We start from the raw sequence: 20493 nt of genomic DNA, 5'->3' as shown, positions 1-20493 counted from the left end.
CACTGAAGGGGTCAGGGGGAGAAGGGAAGTAGGCGCGGGGGTGGGGGTGAGCGTAGGGAGCAAGGTGGGGTGCTGGCCAGGGGCAGACAGAGATTACCATTGAAGAGGCGGGGCTGAGTTTTGGAGTGGCCTTTGGGATAGCGATTCCGAGCCCTCCGAAGCTGCTGTCGGTAAAAGAGGTATCCAAGCCAGGTTCGGGTGTACAAGCTATACCTGCAGGGCAGAGAGAGGGTCTGGGGTCAGGTCAATCCTCTTCCATGTCTGTAGGCCTCACATCTCTAGGATCTCTGTGTCCACGGACACCCTTAGGCAAGCACTTCGACATCGACATGTTTTGTTTTGCTCTTTACTTAGTCTCACATACCCCAGGCTAACCTCACACTCACTAGATAGTCAAGGGTGATCATGTACTCCGGCCCTCGAGCCTCTCTACCTCTCAAGTGCTGAGATTACAGGTGTCGGTTTCCACGCCTGCTTTCTATGGTGCCAGGGGTGGGATACATGGCTTCAGGCTCACTAAGCAAACACTACCAAACAGGCTACATCTCAACCCTGAAAATTACACTTTTAACCACTTCAGATGCTGCTGCTGCTGGTCCAGAGACCATCTTTGGAAGCCACTAGGGTAGAGGAAGCAAGTCTGAGGCCCAAAGATGGCAGACAGCAGGTTTGCTCACAAATAGAGAATTCTGTAGCTACTTAGCAGATAGAGGAACAGCCAGCAGTGAGGCTGGAGGGCCTGACCCTTGCCCCACTGCCATCCCAGTTATATGTAGTTCAGGAAAGTGGACCAGGATGCCAGAGTTCTCCAAACAAAACGTGAGACCTGTGAGGCCACCAAGGGCCCAGGTCAGAAGGGCCCCTCGGGCTCAACACGCCAACGTCATCTTAATGACTTGACTTCATCTTAATGACCTGACTTTTGTAATCTTTAACATGTTTTATGAGACAGATCTTGTCATATAATAAATTTATATCCTGAAGGTGGATCCCTGTCTCAAATTTAAATAAATAAATAAATAGAATAAAATAAATAAATAAGGGCTGGAGATATAGCTTAATGGTAGAATGATAGAGTACTTCCCTAGCATGTTCAACTACTGGGTTCAATGCTCAGGACCGCAAACAAGCAACACCGGCATTGCGCAATACAAAAACAAACGGGTCCTTTTTTTTTTTCTTTTTTTTTGGTTTTTTGGTTTTTTTGAGACAAGAGTTTCTCTGTGTAGCCCTGGCTGTCCCGGAACTCACTCTGTGGACCAGGCTGGCCTTGAACTCAAAAATCCACCTGCCTCTGCCTCCCAAGTTCTGGGATTAAAGGCGTGTCCCACCACTGCCTAGTGATTTAGTTTTCTTTTCTCTCTCCTTCCTTCCTTCCTTCCTCCCTTCCTTCCCTCCCTCCCTCCCTCCCTCCCTCTCTTCCTTTCTTTCTCCCTTTGAGTCCCAGCCTTATTATGTAGCCTAACTCCATTTGTAGACCCTCACTATGTAGCTGTGCACTAACTAGCTGGCCGTGGTCCTCCCACATCTGCCTCCCAAGTGCTGGGATCACAGCGTCCCTGTCACCATGCTTGGCTTACTTTTCTTTATTTAGAATGACATTAAATAGAAAATTGAAAACACACATGGAAAGAGATGGAAGAATGGAAACACTTCGGATTTTATTGTTTCTCCCCTCCCCCTCTTTCCCCAGAATCTGGCTGTATGGCTCACGGTGTCCTCAAACTTAAGATCCTCTTGCCTCTGTCTCAGTGCTACACTGTAAGCGTGCACAACCAAGCTGGTCTTATTACATTTGTACCCTGACTAATAGTTTTTTTTTTCCTGTTGTTTGAATAAGTGACTTATTTTAACTAGTTAATTTAGTTATCTATTTATTTAGGTGTTATTGTTTGCTTGAGACAGGTCCTTGTGTAGCCCAGGCTATCCTCAAACTTGGTAAGTTGCCAAAAATGACCTTGAATTCATGATCTTCCTGCCATCCCCTCTCAAAAGCTGGGGTCTGTACCGCCACACCTTGCACCTGGATTTTGCATTACACTGGGCAGGATAAATTATGTATCTAGGCCTGTCAGGATGGGAAGGAGATGGCTTGGGCCCTTGCTGTGCAGGAAACTGAGGCTGAGGCAGGCACAGTGTAAGTGGGCACTGGGTGCTTGTCAGAACCAGTCAGAAAACTAAAGGCATCCTAAACTTGGGAACCTGAGAGGGCATGGAATGTGGACCCTAAATCTCTCACAGTGTGCATAAAGATGGGCAGACTCTCAGACTCTCCCTAGCCCCTTAGAGAAATACTAGATTTTTTTTTTTTTTTTTGGTTTTTCGAGGCAGGGTTAATACTAGATGTTTTATTTGCAAAGTTTGGACAAACCAAGTAGGCTCCCGAGAGTTTGGCAGTGACAGTTCAGCTGCAGCCTAGCCAACTTTTTTTTTTTTTTTAATGAGGCATCATTTTTTTTTAAAGATTTATTTATTTATTATATGTAAGTACACTGTAGCTGTCTTCAGACACTCCAGAAGAGGGAGTCAGATCTTGTTACGGATGGTTGTGAGCCACCATGTGGTTGCTGAGATTTGAACTCCTGACCTTCAGAAGAGCAGTCGGGTGCTCTTACCCACTGAGCCATCTCACCAGCCCCTCATGTTTTTTTTTTTAAATTTATTTTTATTAGGTATTTTCCTCATTTACATTTCCAATGCTATCCCAAAAGTCCCCCAAACCCTACCCTCCCCCCAGCCAACTTCTGCTCTATGCCTCTCCGCAGCCCTGGCAACTCTGCATGCCAAGAGAAGCTTTGCCTTCTGCATTTTACAGCCACTTTTTAAAAAACATTTATGTATGTATGTATGTATATATGTATGTATGTATATATGTATGTATGTATGTATGTATCTGAGTATGAAGTCTTCATGCACCCCAGAAGAGGGCACAGAGATCCTGTTACAGATGGTTGTGAGCCACCACATGGTTGCTGGGAATTAACTCAGGACCTCTGGAAGAGCAGCCATTGCATATTTAGATATTTCTACAGGAAAAGGACCCATGGTCATCGAAAGTGGTTGTCGGGGGTGAAAACATCAGCGTAGCCCTCTTTGTGTGCTGGGGTTGGAGTCCAAGGTCCCACACCCTAACTAGGGCCTCCTCTGTGCCTCCTTTGCTTGAGTGGATTTTATCATTTGTGGTAAATATGCTAGGAATTTGGAGAAGAAAGGAGAAAGGGAGAGAAACTTAGCTTGGAAAATTCTGAAAGAATCCTGTGGGTCAGAACTAACACCCACCCACCCCAACTCACGTTGCCCTCAACCAACATTTTTTTCCTTTCCTTTTTTAAAATCAACAAGCATAAACATTATACCTGAAAATGCAAATATAAAAAAAGGGGAAGGAACTAATTTGAAACATGAAGGAGAGAAGAGACACATAAACTTAAAGACATATTAGGATTGCAAATCTAATCCAGAAAGTTCCAGAAGTGCTCCTGCCTTTGATCATCTGCAATCCTCTTAGAGGGGATGGACTACAGGGAGGAGGCAGTGGGAGATGAGAGCCATCTATACCCTGCAGAAGTCAAAGTTCCTTTCTTGCACCCCTTGCCTCGGAGCCCCAGGTGTACACAGCTGCTGGCAGTGGTGAGACAGACCACCCTCCAGGCATCTATTCTCCTGTAGGGGTGACTGGGGAAGGGTGTGGCCCGTCCTGAGAGAAGCTCACTCAGCAAACACTTCTCCTTTCCTACACTTGTTGTTTTCTTTTTTTCTAGACAGGGTTTCTCTGTGTAGCCCTGGCTGTCCTGGAACTCACTTTGTAGACCAGGCTGGCCTCCAACTCAAGAGATCCGCCTGTCTCTGCCTTCCAAGTGCTGGGATTAAAGGCGTGCACCACCACTGCCTAACCTTTCCTAGAGGGCCGAACTAGAGGGCTGAACTCAAATGGACCTGTGTCAGCAGCCTAGTGTCAAGCCATTGTTTCTGAGTTCAAGGTGGTGCACTGCCTGGATAAGAGGGCAGTGGGGTGAAGGTGGATTATCTGGAGCACTAGTGAGAGCCACTGGAGCATCAGTGAGAGCACTGGAGCACTAGTGAGAGCACGGAGTCCGAGCTATCCTAACTACACACCTTCTCCTGGACAGGTCTCCTACCTGGGATGTTCTTCCCTCTGCTGCTCTAGATTCTGTCCCAGCTCTGCTCTTCTCCAGGAGCCTTCCCTGACTTCGCTCTCTTTCTCTCAGCTTGCTTTCATGTAACACACAAACACTAGTTCCAATTTTAATGCACAGGAGCACAGCCTAACACCTGGACAAGGGGCAAGTCAGCAGGCACAATTGGAGAGAGATTTACATAGTCTCAAACTGTCTGCTTTACAAGACACTAATTAGTCATCGGGGCACCTTGGCTAACTTCACCTGAAACTAATGAAGATAACGATGATAGGCGGGAGGCCGCAGCAAGGCTCTTCTTGCCCAGCTTGCAAATGCATATTCCAGCCCCAGCACAGCAGAGCAGAAAACAAATGCTAATCTCAGCTGTAACAATAGATATTTGACCATGGAGGAAGGTACAACTTCCCTTCTGTGGCCTCTATGCCCAAAATACACAACCATAATTTATTCATGAGAAAAACCTCAGGCAAACCCAGATGGAGGGACGGCTGTAAGACACCTGGCCAGCTGAGGAAATGAACAGTGCAGGGTCCTTGATCAGAATCAGGACCAGAGAGACAGCTGGTGTCATTTGAATACGGTCTGACGGTGGTAACAGTCTCTTATTGATACGAATTTGTTGCTTTTGAGAACTGTGCTGTAATCATGAAACATTAACATCCCAGAGGCTGGGCTAGGTGTACAAGGAACATTTTTGTGTTTTGACATATCTTAGATTATTTCAAACTGAAAAGTTAAACAATGAATACAATTACCCCATCCTCTATAGAGCATCAGTCTGTCATCTCTCCCCGTCCTCTCATAGAAAGCACAGCAGTCATGGCTCCTACAACAGCGTGGCTTCTACTGCTCCATGTCCTTGGCCTAACAGATAAGGTTCCTCACCCTTAACCGTGATGCCCTGCTGGGACCACGTAAAGATCAGACTGCACGAAGTAAGAGAACACATGGAAAGTGCCCAGTCAGGACCGGATGGTAGAAGGGGTTTTGAAATCACCACTTCCTATCCAAACTCTGTCAGATGCCGACAGGGCAGCCAGACCAAGATGGCCTGCATCTGTGAGGAGCTGAGACATGTCCCTGCCTTCCTCATCCAATGCTAATATGTATGCTGTAGACAAGGGGCCAGTCTCTCGGGCTCGTTTAATTTGGAAAATATTTGCTGTGCTTGCTGGACACCGTGGGGATAGCACAGAAGAAAGCCAAAGGCTCCCATTATTGTGTTGTGGCAAAACCAGGGGAACTCGAATGCATTAAACTGGAGAGCAGATGAATCATTAACTCCCAGCTAACTGGAGCCAGTTCTGAGCCGCTGGAAGGGAAGGGGCCCTGACTGCATGCAGAAGAACCAAGACCTGTTCTCGCAGTCTCCTGACTGAGACTGCGGTTGGGAACTGAGAGATGGAGCCTGTAGTGAGGTATTCTGGATGGTATAGAGCCAAGGCCTGGGCAGGAAGGAATGTGCCATACTCTAAGAATTTTGCCAGGAGACCTGAGGGGAGGAGCAGGGGGCAAAGGGCAGGAACAGGGGCCTGGGCTGGGGGTGGGCCCAAGGTCCTAGCTGTGCAGGGACACTCCCCAGTCAGGCCTGGCAGCCCCACACTCCCACTGCCACCACAATATGACTTTATATGGGTCTGACGCTGAGTGCGACTCATCTTGGGTACCATTTGTCTTCAGAGTGTCACAGTCACAGGGTTTATGGACTCCCCCTCCTCTTTAGCCCGCTCTCTTTCTTTTTTCTTTTTTTTTTTTTTTTTTTTTTGGTTTTGCGAGACAGGGTTTCTCTGTATAGCCCTGGCTGTCCTGGAACTTACTTTGTAGACCAGGCTGGCCTGGAACTCAGAAATCCGCCTGCCTCTGCCTCCCAAGTGCTGGGATTAAAGGAGTATGCCACCACCGCCCAGCTAACCCGCTCTCTTTCAAATGCGGATCTTTCTCAGTTCTGCCTTCTGCTGCTCTGAGTGAGCTCATACAGCGGGCGGTCCACGGGGCTCATCCCTGAGTCTTGCAAGAGCCTCCTTTACCTAATTTTGTCTTCCAGTCCAAACTCCAGACAGGGCCAAAGCTCAACCACCTCTGGTTGAGTCTTGCTCCTGCTCAGAGCCTCCTGTGGCCTCCAGTGTTCCCAATAGACTCTTGCTCCCTGACCTGACCCTCTGACAGTCTCCTCCCTTCCCACTGAAAACCCTGTGCTCCCCAGAGTGAAATGGTGGAAACCCCTTACATGTCCATCAACAGCAAAATATAAAAATAAGCCAAGTCATACCCAGACTGTGGGAAACTACACAGCCAGCAAAACAAATGATCAGAACCAGGAGATAACACGCACAGATTCCAAATATGCTGAAAGACAAGTTGCCAAGAAAACACCCTGACATTTATTGAAATGCCAATGCACGCAGAAACCACTCCAGCTCCCATTCAGGATGCAGACACGTGGTAAAGGATAAGATGTTGAAGATGCTCACCATCCTAGCCAGCGGTACCGCTCAGCCCTGGGGTGGTGGTGGGGCTGTGGACCTTCTGCCCATCTGCAATGCTCTATGTCTTGAGTTGAGGAGCAGAGCACAGACAGTAAGCAGCACCTCTCCACGGCCTCTGCATCAGCTCCTGCCTCCCAGTTCCTGCCTTGTTTGAGTTCCTGCTCTGACTTCCTTCAGTGATGAACAGTGCTGTGGAAGCGTAAGCCAAATAAACCTCCCCAAGGTACTTGATCACGGTGTTTCATCTCAGTCTCAGCAACAGAAACCCTAACTAAGACAAAACGGGAAGTGAAAACTGACTTCCAAAAGTTGTCCTTTGCTGGGCAGTGGTGGCGCACGCCTTTAATCCCAGCACTTGGGAGGCAGAGGCAGGTGGATTTCTGAGTTTGAGGCCAACCTGGTCTACAGAGTGAGTTCTAGGACAGCCAGGGCTACACAGAGAAACCCTGTCTCAAAAAAAAAAAACCAAAAAAACCCAAAAAACAAAAAAAGTTGTCCTTTGACCTCCACCAGAGTACTATAGCCTCTGTGGTGTTCGTGTGTGCACACATGTGCACGTGTGCGTTTATGTGCACGCAGGCTTTTGAGATGACTGCAGCTAAGTCATATGTCCTTGCTTCCATTTCTGGGATTCACACAGTGGAAGGAGAGAACTGACTCCTGCAAGCTGTCCTCTGAGCATATGTGTGCTTGGAACTCATGTGCCCCCTCCCCCACGGAAAAAGGGTTAAAAATAAAAAATAAAAACAGGTCTGGAAACATAGCTCAGTTGGTAGACTGCTTGGCTGACATTCACGAAGCCTTGAGTTCAAATCTCTGGCTTTCCAATCAGCCAAGTGTAGTTGTACATGGCTATAATACTAATGGAATCAGGAAGATCAGAAATTTGAGGGCAGCTTAGCTTAGGCTACTGAGACCCTGTCTCAAACCTTCTTCTCCTCTGGCCCCTCCCCCCCCCTTTTTTTTGCCCCTAGGCTTCTCTTTTTACTGAAGACCTAACTACCATTCAGACGTAGGCCACTCTTATCTCCTAGGAGGTGCCCACTGATGATGTCATCAGACAACTTCCCTCTGCTTCATCTGGGACACACAGCAACCCCAGCTCCCCAGACCCAGTGCCTATGGATTGCATGGTCCGGCAGGCTCCACTTGCCCCTTGTGTGGCTCCCTCTGACTCTGGTGTTTCCCTCCACCCCTAGGGACGCCTACACTGGCACGGCACAGCAAGTGGCATTCACGAAAGGCTGGCACAGTGCCTGGCAAGACTGGATCCCAGGCAAGGCCAGGGCTGGCAGCCCAGCAAACCTAATGGCGGTGGCTTGCCCAACTCAAGTCCTCTCCACCTTTGCACCCTCCTCTTGCCCTACTACCTCCACAGACCCGGACGAGCAGGGTGTTCTGCCAAGCAGGTCACCCAGATCCAATGGCATGGGTGGGGGCTGTGTCACGGGACATAAGATCCTAAAGTTGCTTGCCGTGTAGGCTGGCTGCATCCAGAGCCTCAGAGAGGGAGGCAAGGGAGAGAGGGGCAGGAGAGAGTGAGAAAATGGAAGGAACGCTGGATAGACAAGAGGTCCCCAGGGTCAGGGTTTTGGCTCCTCCCTGGAGCTCACCGCCTTGTCTTTAACAATTTCCAATACCAAGCTTTTCTTGCCTAAGCCTGAGAGCAAGCTCCGTGAGCCCAAGGCTCCTGTGGATCATCTGAGTCCCAGCAAGCATCACATCCTCGTCTAACAGGCAGGAAGCGGAGCCTGGAGGTGTGGGGGTGGGCGGAGCTCCGTCAGGTCACAGGCCGGGCGATAGTGGGTAGAGATATTTCCCTAGAACCCTGACCCACAACCCACTCAACCACTAAAATCCTCCCCAAGCCCCAAGTCAGGGGTTGGACTGGATGAGTGGCCTGAGCGATGACAGGATACCCCAATTCCTCTGCGGGCCTTTTTGGAGGAAAACAATAGGTCAGAGTGATTACACAGAGCTGGGTCTGTGGCCCAGGATCTGGCCTCGGGGACCTTGGGATCTGGTGACTGCTCTATGTCTTCTTCAGGACATTGGCAAATGTTTTGCACTCAACTGTAGAGAGCCCTGGGTTGTCAGGATGGACATCTGGTATAAGGATTTTTGAAATTAATGATTCTAGAAGTGGAGTGTGGGCAGGCCAGTGATTCCACGGATGCCTTAGGAGCCAGAGGGAGAGGAGAATGTAGGGGCAGTGAGTGGAGGGGACACTGTGAAGAGTCACTGCAGAAGCTGTGTCCCACAGCCAACATGACTGGGATGCAGGCTCTATGGAAAGGCCTTAGGAAGGAATCCAGGCCCGATGCATGAAAGGCAAGCAGCCTGTCACTGAGCTGCACCCAGCCCAGGGCCCCTGGTTTCTTCAGTCATTACCAGATACGCAGCCTCTGGTCTTTTAATGCTCAGTGCACAAAGGAGGAACTTACGCCGCAGCCTGTTCCCTGTTTTGTTCAATTCTTCTTCTACAAACCCATGTGATTAATAGGGTGACAGCCATGCTCTGCATGGGCTCCCCAGGCACGGCCCAGCAAGCTGGGATCTAGGACAAGCACAGCACTCACAGCAGTATATCAGAACAAGCTACTAGGGTTGGTTGTTCATTAAGATTTTGACATCTGGGGCTGGTGAGATGGCTCAGTGGGTAAGAGCACCCGACTGCTCTTCCAAAGGTCCAGAGTTCAAATCCCAGCAACCACATGGTGGCTCACAATCATCTGTAACGAGATCTGGCGCCCTCTTCTGGAGTGTCTGAAGACAGCTACAGTGTACTTACATATAAATAAATAAATAAATAAATAAATAAATAAATAAATAAAGATTTTGACATCTTGGGCCAGATGTGGCAGCCTTCAATGTCAGCACTCGGGAGGCAGAGGTGGGTGGATCTCTGTGAGTTTCCAGGCTGGCCAGAGATACAGAGTGAGAACCTGTCTCAAAACAACAATAACACCAACACCCAAGACAAAACAACAACAGGAGAAAGATTCAGACCTCTTCTATCCCCTCCTACAATCTGAAGTGCTAGAGTTAGAATCTAGGAACTGGTACAAGCCTGGGCACGCATTCTCCTGCTAAGCTCAATCTTTTCCCCAGTCTTGAAATCTGGCTCAGCATTTCTACAGCCTGGAACAGCACTTCTACCCACTATAACCACATCAGAGAGAAAAATCAAGTTTCCTAATTGGCCCCCTGGGACCCAAGTGGGAGAAAGTACGGGGTATGTGTGTGTGTGTGTGTTGCAGAGCTACACCCCTCCCCCAGCCCTCCCCTCCCTGGGGTTAGGGCTGGGAACAGTACCAGGTCCCTAGTTTGGGCTCACAGTGCACCCCTCCCTTGCCTTGCTGAGCCAGAGCATGGCTTCTCTGTTATCTGAGGCCAGCCTGGAAGCCATGAGGACAGCTGACAGTAAGATGACATGCCCTCCCCCAGCCAGTCTTCTGATGAACAGAGAAAACACACAATGCTGGCTCTTCTCCCATCCTCCTCTCCAGGGCAGCCCTGAAGGAAGCTGGAGGCTGTCAAGTGTCTGACCTTGTCTGGGCCGGGGTCCTATCTCAGGCCAGTATGGACAGGAGGGTGCAAGATGAAGGGGATCCCGTAGCCCCAGAACATACAGCACGGCAGCCAGGGTCACCTCCCTTACCCCCTTCCCAGCTTAGGTCCTCCCTATATGTGGGTTCCCTGAGTACAGTGAGACCCAAGACACTACTGTACCCAAGGGGCAGGCTCAAGGTAGTGAGACAGGCCCAGGGTAGTGAGGCTGGTGGTCATGCGTATTTCTGGCCAAGACTCAGCTTGTCCAGGCTTGCATATGACCAGGGATGGGACACACCTAATAACAAACTTGTAATGCCTGAGGGCTGAAGGTCTAGACCTGGAGGGCCAGCAGGTCACAGGGTTCTGTTGAGTAGGACTGGCTTAAGACCATAGGAGCAGTCACACCCTGTTGTGTGCTTTTGGGGGGGGGGGGCACACGACAAAAACAAAACAAAACAAAAAAACAAAAAAACAAGCTAATGAGGCAGCTGAAGAGGCTCTTGGGTAAGGCTTTCCTGTAGCCTCCAGTATATCTGGAGGTCTCTTCCACATGCCCAGGAGAGGCCAGGGCATGCAAGCTCCCGTCTGGGTTTTCTCAGCCTTCCCATCTCTGTAGTCCTCTGCAGACGACAGGACAGACAGCGATCTTTTATAGAAGGAGACAATATGACCCCCAGGAGTGCTCAAGCAAGGTGAGAAACACATTAGAATCACAGCCCCTCAGGTGAGCCTCTGCCAGGAGGCCTGAGCCCCGGGCCACCCTTGGCCAACGCCCTGGGATTCACTTCTACTGGGTTTCTCCCTTGTCAGTCATTTTCAGCACAGGCCCTCTGACAGAACCCTGGCAAAACCTGTGGGAGTCCAGCTGGGGTGCCAGACCTGTGGCAGCCTGAGCCCAGGACAGGAGAACACACTGAAAGCTCTAAGGAGGATAACAGGGCTAGGCCCAAGGGAGGCAAAGGGGAGTTTATGCTAAGGAGGCTAAGCCAGCTTCAGGAGAACATGGCACTTGGGCCAAGGCTATCTTCCCATTCTTCTCTCCCTCCCTCCATTCAAAAACATATGATAAGGGCTGACTACGTGCCAAGCACTGCTCTGGAAGCTGAGATACAGTAGTAACTATGTTTTATTCTTTGTGTGGCCATATTCAGGTAGGAGGAGAAAACTGGTAAACAGACAAGGCCATTCAACATCACTGTCGTGTATTATTGAGGATAAAGCTGGGCAGCAGGGACTGGAACAGCAGGGATGGGGACCCTGCTGTGCACAGGTGGGGTGGTCACAACATTGGGAGGAAGGACTGCTGGCAGCCCTTGGAAACCAGAAAACCAGCTCCTGTGGCTGAGGAATGGGCAGGGCAGAGTCAACTCTGCCTCTTCCAGGAGACACTGCCCATAAGAGGGGTCTGAACAGAGAAGTGACAAGTTTCTGGGGTTTTGTTTTGTTTATTTGGTTGGTTGGTTGGTTTTTCCAAGTCAGGGTTTCTCTGTGTAGTCCTGGCTGTCCTGGAACTCACTCTGTAGACCAGGCTGGCCTCGAACTCAGAAATCCACCTGCCTCTGCCTCCCAAATGCTAGGATTAAAGGTGTGCGCCACCACTGCCTGGCTGTTCCTGGGTTTTTTATATATCATTTTAATTTACTACATGTATGGTGTGTGTGCCTGCTTCTGTGTGGCGCTTAGAGGACTTGTAGGAATCATGAACTCCAGGCACCAGACTTGAAACCTTGGGCATCTCTGTGGGTCCTGTTTCTGACTTAAATCAGCAATTCCAATTGAGGATGCTTAGGGCTACTGCCAGCTATGTCGCTGACAGCCCAGCTCACAACACCCAGCCTTCATCAAAGCCACAAACAAGAGGATTCTTCCTCAAGGACCCTCATGCCAGGGCTTTGCCACCCTGCACAATGGGGCAGTGGACCCTGTTGGCCCAGACAAGAGGTTTCCTCTTTCAGAAATGGTAAAACTAAGGCTCACCTAGGGGACCTGTTCACATCAATTTTATCAGATGGCTGGAGCAAGGGTCAAGAAATATCTCCTGAGATGGCACAATAGTTAAGGGCACTGGCTGCTTTTCGAGAGGTCCTGGGTTCAATTCCCAGTACTAACATAGCAGCTCAAAGCTGTCTATAATTCCAGTTCCAGGGGATCTGATACCCTAGTACAGGCAGGCAAACAACAATGCACATAAAATAAAACAATTTATAAAAAAAAGTGTTTTCTGCATGTGTGTGCGCGTGCGCACACACACACACACACACACACACACACACAGAGAGTTATGCAAGGAGGCCAGAATAAAGTGTCATATCCCTGCTGTGGGAGTTCAGACAGAGCTATCACCTCATTCTGAAGGTCAGCAGTAGAGAACACTGGCCAGATCCTGTTCCCTGGGCTCACACAGTCCTGACCCTGGGCAGGTAGGAGCTATGGAATGAGAGAGAGACGGCGGCATTTCCCAACCGTGGCTGGATAAACTTAGAAGACAGTTGTGAGAGAAGAGAACTTAAGGAGGACATGCATCTCCCTCCTGTACATCACAGGCTATACACAAACAATTGCTCTCCTTCCTGGATCACTTACATGTGGGTTCATGAAACCTTCACAGGAGCCCCGAAAGCAGACACTAACACCATTCCCCATTCTGCAAGTGCCAGTGAGCCAGGCTCAGAAAGAATATCTGCCCAGGACACCACATGGTCAATATGCAGCCGAGCCAGAATTCCAAAGGTGACCTGTCCAGCCTAAATGCTTAGCTGCTCTCTGCTCTGGTTCTCAGAGTCCCCAGAGCAAGTGCCTAAAGTCAGCCCATGTCTGCTGGATCTAACCTCAGCCTAGCCTAGTTATTTTCATCCCCAAATAATAGTGGCTATTGAGGGAAGCCAATATTTTGTGGAATTATCATGACTAGTGACCACACGAACAGGTCCTCTCTGTGGGTAGATTGCTGAGGAGTTCCACTATGCTTTCCAGCCCCAACAAAATGATCCATCTGTGGTCCTCCTGGCCACACCTTCAGCTTAAGGAGTGGGGATGGGCTCCTGTATCCATCCTTCCTGCAGGCCTGGAGGCACCTCACAATACCACCTACACTTTTGCCACGTTTCCTGCCGGTATCCCTGCCCCACTCTGAAGGTTAGCAATGTCTCCCCTCAAGGGACTGGACTAATTGTTTCCCAGACCACAGACCAGCAGGAGCTGGAAATCCTATTCCAGGCACACCCTCCTGCTCTGCAAGTTTGGAAAGTCGATTCTAAGACAATCTGGAAATCTAGACAAGGAAAGCCTCATGGAACAACTGAATTCTGAAAAAAAAAAATTCTTTTAGATTTATTTTTTGTTTACAGGTGTTTTGCCTGCATGTGTATCTGTGCGGCATGTTTGTGTCTGGTGCCCTCAACAGAGGTCAGAGGTGGATGTTAGAGCCCCTGGAACTCTAGTTATGAATAGTTATGAGCTACCGTGTGGGTTCTGGGACCTGAGCTGGAGCTCGCTGCAAGAGCAGCCAGTCCTTAATCAGCTGAGCCATCTCTCCAGCTCAGAACACTGAGTTCTAAGCCTGGGTGGTAGTATGTACCTAATTGAGCATGGGGCTAAGGCAGGATGGCTGCAAAGTTTGAGGCCAGCCTGGGAAACAGAAAGATCCTATCTCAACCCCAAATATCCCCCTTCTCCCCCAAAAAGAATTATGAAGAAGCTCCCTCAAGAAATCAAACGTAAGGGATGGGAAAAACTCCCAAATCTCAAGTCTAGGAATACCCAGACTCGTGTGGTTTTGATAATGCGATTATTGGCATTCTGATCTTAGGAATTCTGGTTCTAGTTCCTTACGGAAACTCCCGTTTTCCACTTCCTCTGACATTTGTGTGACTTCAAGCTTACCAATTTTGGATGCTAAAAGTAGATTTAAAATCTCTTCTCTAAATAGAGTTACATAATTCCCAGAAATTTCGTGATAAAAACTAAAAAACAAAACAAAACAAAACAAAAAAACCCCAAAGAACAAAAAACCCAAATCAAAGCAAATGGGCACACAGGTACATGCACACACATATGTATACACATACATACACACAGGCACACACACATGCATATGCACACGCATATACACATGCACATGCATATATACATATACATGCATACACAATGCATACACATGCAAACACCATACATACAATACACATGCATACATACACGCATACACACAAAGCCCATAAATCTAGTGACTATGGGTGTGTAGATGAGTGGTAGAGCACATATCATCATGTGGCTCTAGGTTAGTCTCCAGCACCAACCAGCCAACCAAATTACAAAGAAACCAAACAAAATAAAACCTCACGCCTGGTTCCAAAATCCAGGTAAAGAGTACAGTGACAGTCACAAACCTTGGTTAGGTATGGTGGTGCACACCTGTAATGACAGCACCTAGAAGACTGGAGGACCACAAGTTCAAGACCAGCTTGGGATACATTGTGAGACTGTCTTACCAAGCCAGCCAGCTAAACAAAAACTCTGCCACCTCATCATGACTTTAATGCTAAAAAAAAAAAAAAACCCAAAAAACAAAACCCACAAAGTAATGGCGATTTGGTCAGAGCATTATCTAGAATGTTTTTCAGCCCACTAGGCTTTTATATTTCTACTTTAGAGACCATAAAATGGAGCTCCAGGCCTGAAGTTTTGGGGAGCAGGGGGGGTTGGCCTGGGGAGGGAGGAAGGGTGAATTGCACAGTGTCTTCTCTGAAACTAAGGAAATTCCCTGTCTTAGGTCTTCCCAGGAATCCGGACACAGACCAAGATTCCCGTCTTTACATTGATTTCCCTAAACTATGGTCTGAGGTCCTGCCCAAGAGCCCCTCAGAAGCTTGTCTTCCGGTTTCTTCCCTGCTTCTGAATGCAGAAGAACAGTGATGACTATCACTCTTGCTAGGGGCAGAGAGGAGGAGAGTTGGCTAGGGGAAAGTCACGGGAGGTCCGGGAGGTCCGCGGCTGGCTGTTGGGTCAAATTTCACAGCCGAGGGCTTTGGGTGCCAGCAGTGGAAGGTAAAAGGGACAGAGCTAGATTGACCTAAAGAGTTGAACTATGAGGAGGACAGAATGACCCACCCAGAGGTGTGGAGTGTTGGATGATGCGCAGAAGGACAGGAGCATACAGAGTAAAGTTAGACATCTAGGGCATGCTTTTACTCTTGCACCTGAGATAGGGAGCCCGATTTGCTGACCTCTGCCCTGCGGCCGCGTGAGCTCTTCCCTGCACCAGTTCCCGCACTCCCTGGGCTCCAGCATCTTACTTAGCCCTCATCTCCCTGAGTCCTCTGGCTCCCAGCCCTACCAATTCGGATCTGTGCCCCTAATCCTCTTTTCCTACCCATCCCATCCAATTCTTCGGTCCTTCAACTCTTTGCTTTTTAAACTCAGCCTGTTTCTCCATCCTTCTGGCCGGTGGTTTAGAAACCCCTAAATCCAAGACATCCGGCACCCCCCCGCCCCGCCCGGTATCCTTTCTGCGTCCATTCTCCTAGTGTGCCCACCTTCCCTAGCCTGCACAGATCGGAGCCTGAGCACTAACCCGATTCGGAAGAGCAGCCGCTGGCTGCGCGTCATGAGGAGGCCGCGGAAACCCCGCCGTTCTTGGCAGCCGCGGGGACTCAGGAGCAGCACGAAGGCGAAGAATAGCAGCCAGCAGCCGGAGACCCACAACCAAGGCGCGGGCCAACCCTGCCAAGCCATGCTGGGGGCCGGGACCGGGGGCGGGGCTTGGTGTTGCTAGGCGACGGCCCCGCCCCGGCCCCTTGTGCGGAGAGGCGGGGCTCCCAGCACCTGCGCGCTAGGGGGTGCGATGGCACTTGGCTCCGCCCACTACACCGCGTTCAGACCCGGCCCCTCGCCAGCTGTGGCCTGGCACCCGCTGCGAATCCCTAGTCTAAGGACGGACTGGCTCCTCCCCCTACTAGTGGATCTGGAGGCGGAGCTCTAGCCAGTTTAACTGCGCGCTAATCAGGGTCGGTATAGGGAGAGTCTTGTGAGAGGACAGAAGCCAAGCCCTCCTTCTTCCTGTGCAGGGGAGAGGCCTTGGAGTGGTCCTCCTGAAGAGAAACCTGACTCCTAAACTTTATTAGCTAGAAGGCATCCGGGAGTTCGTTGGATCTTCTACTGTTCATTTATTCATTCACTAAATTGAAGGCATTGTGCCAGGTTTTCAGGTGGTCAAAAGACCACAGAGCCCAGAGGTAGCTTAGAGGATCAACACTTGCTACCAAACCTGCTGCCCTGTGTGAATCCTTGGACTTGCTTGGTGGAAGGAGAAAATCACTCCCACAAGTTGTGGAGGGCTATGGTGCCTGAGACCACACAAATACACTGTATCCAGGCGGGGCAGTAGTTTAATGGTGTAGCATGTGCCAGACCCTGGACTCAATCCCTAACAGGGAAGAGGGGCGCATTCCTGGAGCCTACACTATAGAATACAGTAAGGAGATTAAGTGGGCAAACAAATAAAATTGCATGTATACGCATGTGCATATGTTATGTGCTCACAAACATAGATGCGATGAAAAACAGTGGTACATATAGGGAAGGGAATAGAGGAATCAATATGGAACACATTGGATCAATTTAGATGGGGAGGGCATGTGATATTTCACCCTGAAAAGAGGCGACAGTCCATGGAGACTTTATCAAGGTTATGCAGCCATGCGTGGGAGAGCCAGGTCCAGCACCTAGACATCCTCAGTTCCATGCCCAGTCTGGTTTCCACATCCGTGGCTCCTTGACCTATTACTACTGCCTTCCTAATGAGTTCTAGAAGCTGTTCTGGCCAATGGAGTGGAGATGGGTGTGAGAGCAAGTGTGGAGCAATGTCCAAATTGGAGTGGAGAGATGGGTGTGAGAGCAAGTGTGGAGCAATGTCCAAATTGTCCAAAGGAGCCAGGGCTGGGCTGTGTGCAGTCTGCCTTGCCTAGCCCTCTGCAGGGAGGGAAGGAAACTCTGCAAAGTCAGGCTCGCCGTCACTCCCACTGGGAGGCAGCGGAGGGAAGCAGGTGAGGAAATGCTCTCGCTTCCCGCCCTGCTTGTTGTGCTCAGCCTGAGAGCCCTAGATAATCAGACCCCACATCTGTGGTCTCAGAGTTGGTCACAGCACACTGTGCAGCTGAAGGTTCCTATGTATAATTTTCTACTTCATTCTCCCTCCCTCACACCCCAGCAAAAAGCCAAGGGGTGGATTAAAGTCTCCCTAAACTGCACTAAAGTCCACCCAATTCTTGCTTTAACCTGAGAGCTCCAGGCACTCAGGTTCTGTTGGAACATCTGAGGGACAACCTGCACTTGCCTTGTCTCTTCCCTAAAATTTTACTTCTCTGTGCCCAGGCACAGGAAAGGGTGAAGCTGCCAAGGCCTGGGGGGGGGGGGGGTGAGAGGAAGACCAAAAAGCAAAAACACAGAAGACATGACCAGTACAGGAGAGTTTGTGTCTCTGTCTCTGTACATGCAAGATTGAAGGATTGTGGGTCATTGTGAACATAGCCTGCTGCAGGGAGGGATCTGTAAAGCAGTATTATATGGAGAAATTAGGGTACAGTCCCTGTAATCTGAAACAGGAAATGCAGGCTCAGGCATGACCCTGCAGAAGACACAACTTAATCTTTAACCTCAGCCCCAGCCCCACCATGAGCAGGTGCTTGCACACACAGGCACACACACACACATACACACACACATACCACTCATTTATAGATAATAAACTCAAGACACTGTTTATGAACTCCTTGGAGTCACAGCGGGGCTGGGGATAGAGAGTGAAGGGCAGTGTCTGTGCAAACTCATGCAGGCTCAGGGAGCCAGCCTCTGCTGCTCTGGTGTGTTCTGGAGGGTACTCCATGACTGCTCCTCATCTGCCGTAGCTCTCCCTTGTCCACGAGAATCTGCTGTTCTAGCAAGCTAGATGCTATTCACCCTCTTCCTGCATTCTGCCCTGTGACACCTAACGACTCACAATTTCTAGAACTGACCATATTGTTTTGTACTCCCGTGCCTTTGTATACACTGTGTTCTGTCTGGAGTGCTGCTCACTCTTTGTTCCATAGATTCAGATCTCATGTGCTCTCCTGTGCAAGCACGCACTTGTGCATTCCATGCCCTTTGGTAGGATATTCATGCCATGCCTTCCCACTTGCTCACTGCATCAGCATGTGATCTCAGGCTTCACTAGCCTTCTTCAGAGTGGAGACTATAATTTAATATATTCATCTTCAGCTTGCCAGTGTCTGGCATGGTGCCACCTGCATATTAAATACTTACTAAATGTTCTTTGAAATGTCAAAGTCCCATCCACAGCCCACAGGGCCTCTGCTTGATAGCTGAGCCTATGTTTCCAACCTCCTCAAATGACGACATTCATCTGCTTATCACTTTGGGTTGGTCGCTTGGTCCCTCAAAAGTACCAAGGTTGTTACCACTTTGGGCGCTATGAAGTTCATCTCTGTGTCAACTCGATAAGATGTAGAATCACCTGAGAGGTGGGCCTCTTTGCCTGTGAGGGATTGTTTTCATTAGGCTAACTGAGGTGAGATCATCTCACCTCTCTGGGCTACATGAGGGCAGCACCATTCCCTGGGCTGCAATTGATCTGTATTTAAAGGTATTTGATGATCCCCGTTTCCTAACTATGAATGAGATATGACCAGCTGCTTGCAGGCTTCTGCTATCTTAACTTCCTTGCTGTGATGCAATGTAGTCTTCAACTGTGAGTTAAAGTGACACCCCTCCACTGTTTGGGTCCCAGGTAGCGACAAGAAGATCTCTTTGAGTCTGAGGCCAGCTTGGTCTGCATAGTGAGTTCTGGGCCAGCAAGGGCTACGTAGTTGAGACCTTGTCTCAAAACCAAAACAAAATCCATTTTCTCCCTTGAGTTACTTTTCTTGGGGCATTTTATCACAGTAACGGGAAAAGAAACCGACACATGCTCCTTCCACTTGGAAGATGAAAAACAATCTACACCTTGAGCAGGGGAATTGCTACACTCTGTTTACCTGGGGAGGGAGGGGGTTCTATGGCATCCACAAGTACAGGCTTCAGGGCCTGTAATACCTAGGGCAAGCCCACAACAAAGAATTGTTGCCCCAAGTGACTGTGATAACATAGAGAGAGGCTGAGAAGGGAGCATCTGCAAATGTAAACTCCTTAAGGTGTAAGGGACAGAGAAAAATAGCTGGTCCTCCCAGAGGCCCCTGCTGGTCCCTCAACATTCTATTATACTACTTACACTACTGTAGTGGTTCTAATGAGAATGGTCCCCATAGGTCAAGTGTTTGAATAGATGGCCCATGGGTGGTACTGTTTGGGAAGGATTAGTAGGTGTGGCCTTGTTGGAGGAGGTGTGTCACTGTGGGTGGGCTCTGAAAATTCAAAAGCTCACATCGCCCCCAGTTAGTTCTCTCCCTCCTTCTCTGCCTTGTGGTTGTTATTTGAGTGCGTAAGCTCTCAGCTGTTGCTCCAGTCCCATGCCTGCTGCCAGCTGCCATCTCCTATGGGCATGGACTAACCTTCTGAAGGTATGGTTCTGTAAGCTGCCTTAGTCATGGTGTCTCTTCACAGCAACAGGAGAGAAACCAAGACAGGCGAAGGGAGCAGAAGAGTTCAGACTTCACTTTTTACAACTGGACACTGTCTGTGGTTCTCCCCTGTCAGTCCCTCCCACTGGGATGTAAGCCCCACAGAGTCAGTGGGATGTACAATGCCTGGACCCGAGACAGTGTTAAGTGTTTGATGAATTAATGAGGGGATGACAGAAGGAAAGAAAGGCTGAATGGAAATGTTATTGCCATCCCTGCAGAACAGCTGTATGGAAGGCAACGCAGATAGGAGGGCAGAACAGTCCACATCTGGAAGGCTGCAGGAGAGCTAGCTGTCTCTGAACACTCACACACTCGAGGTCTTTGGCCACACAATCCTTCCTCCCTGGAGCAGTTCAGAAGCACTGCCAAGGCTAAAGTTTGTCTCTGTAACTCTCCAAGGAGAGGCCCATTCATAATTTGAAGCACAATCCTGTGTGATGGTGCCTGCCTGTGAGCTCAGCAATGGGAAAGCTGATGCAAGATTCATGAGTTCAAGGCTAGCCTGGGCTACATAGTGAGATGCTGTCTCAAAAGCAAACAAATGCATGCCCCAAACAGCAACAACAAATGGGCAACTAAGCACTAGTAATTCCAGCACTAGTAAGTCCAGCAGGAGGATTGCTGTGAGTTCAAGGCTAGCCAAGTCTACACAGCAAAATCCTGTTTCGACGAACAAAC

The 20493-nt window shown here is 49.4% G+C and overlaps 1 protein-coding gene across 3 annotated transcripts in view; it reads right to left on the bottom strand.

Moving 5' to 3' along the window:
• Window positions 1–20493, bottom strand: part of Pnkd (PNKD metallo-beta-lactamase domain containing) — a 72735-nt gene that overhangs the window by 6187 nt on the left and 46055 nt on the right. Inside the window, exons 1-2 of one of the 3 annotated variants that reach the window (XM_021158245.3) lie at window positions 15771–15947; window positions 98–213 (exon numbers count right to left, since the gene is read on the bottom strand). In XM_021158245.3, the coding sequence (XP_021013904.1) occupies window positions 98–213; window positions 15771–15931 (277 nt within the window). In that variant the 5' untranslated portion in view covers window positions 15932–15947. Of the gene's footprint in view, window positions 1–97; window positions 214–4915; window positions 5073–15770; window positions 15948–20493 lie in introns of those variants that run through there. The other 2 variants (XM_021158253.3, XM_029474495.2) reach the window with 2 other exon arrangements.

The sequence above is a fragment of the Mus caroli genome, unplaced genomic scaffold (genome assembly GCF_978045245.1).
Source record: "Mus caroli unplaced genomic scaffold, Mus_caroli_1 scaffold_1, whole genome shotgun sequence".
NCBI classification, from domain to species: domain Eukaryota; kingdom Metazoa; phylum Chordata; class Mammalia; order Rodentia; family Muridae; genus Mus; species Mus caroli.
Note: the sequence above shows the minus strand (reverse complement) of the source record. Positions and strands in the feature narration are given on the sequence as shown.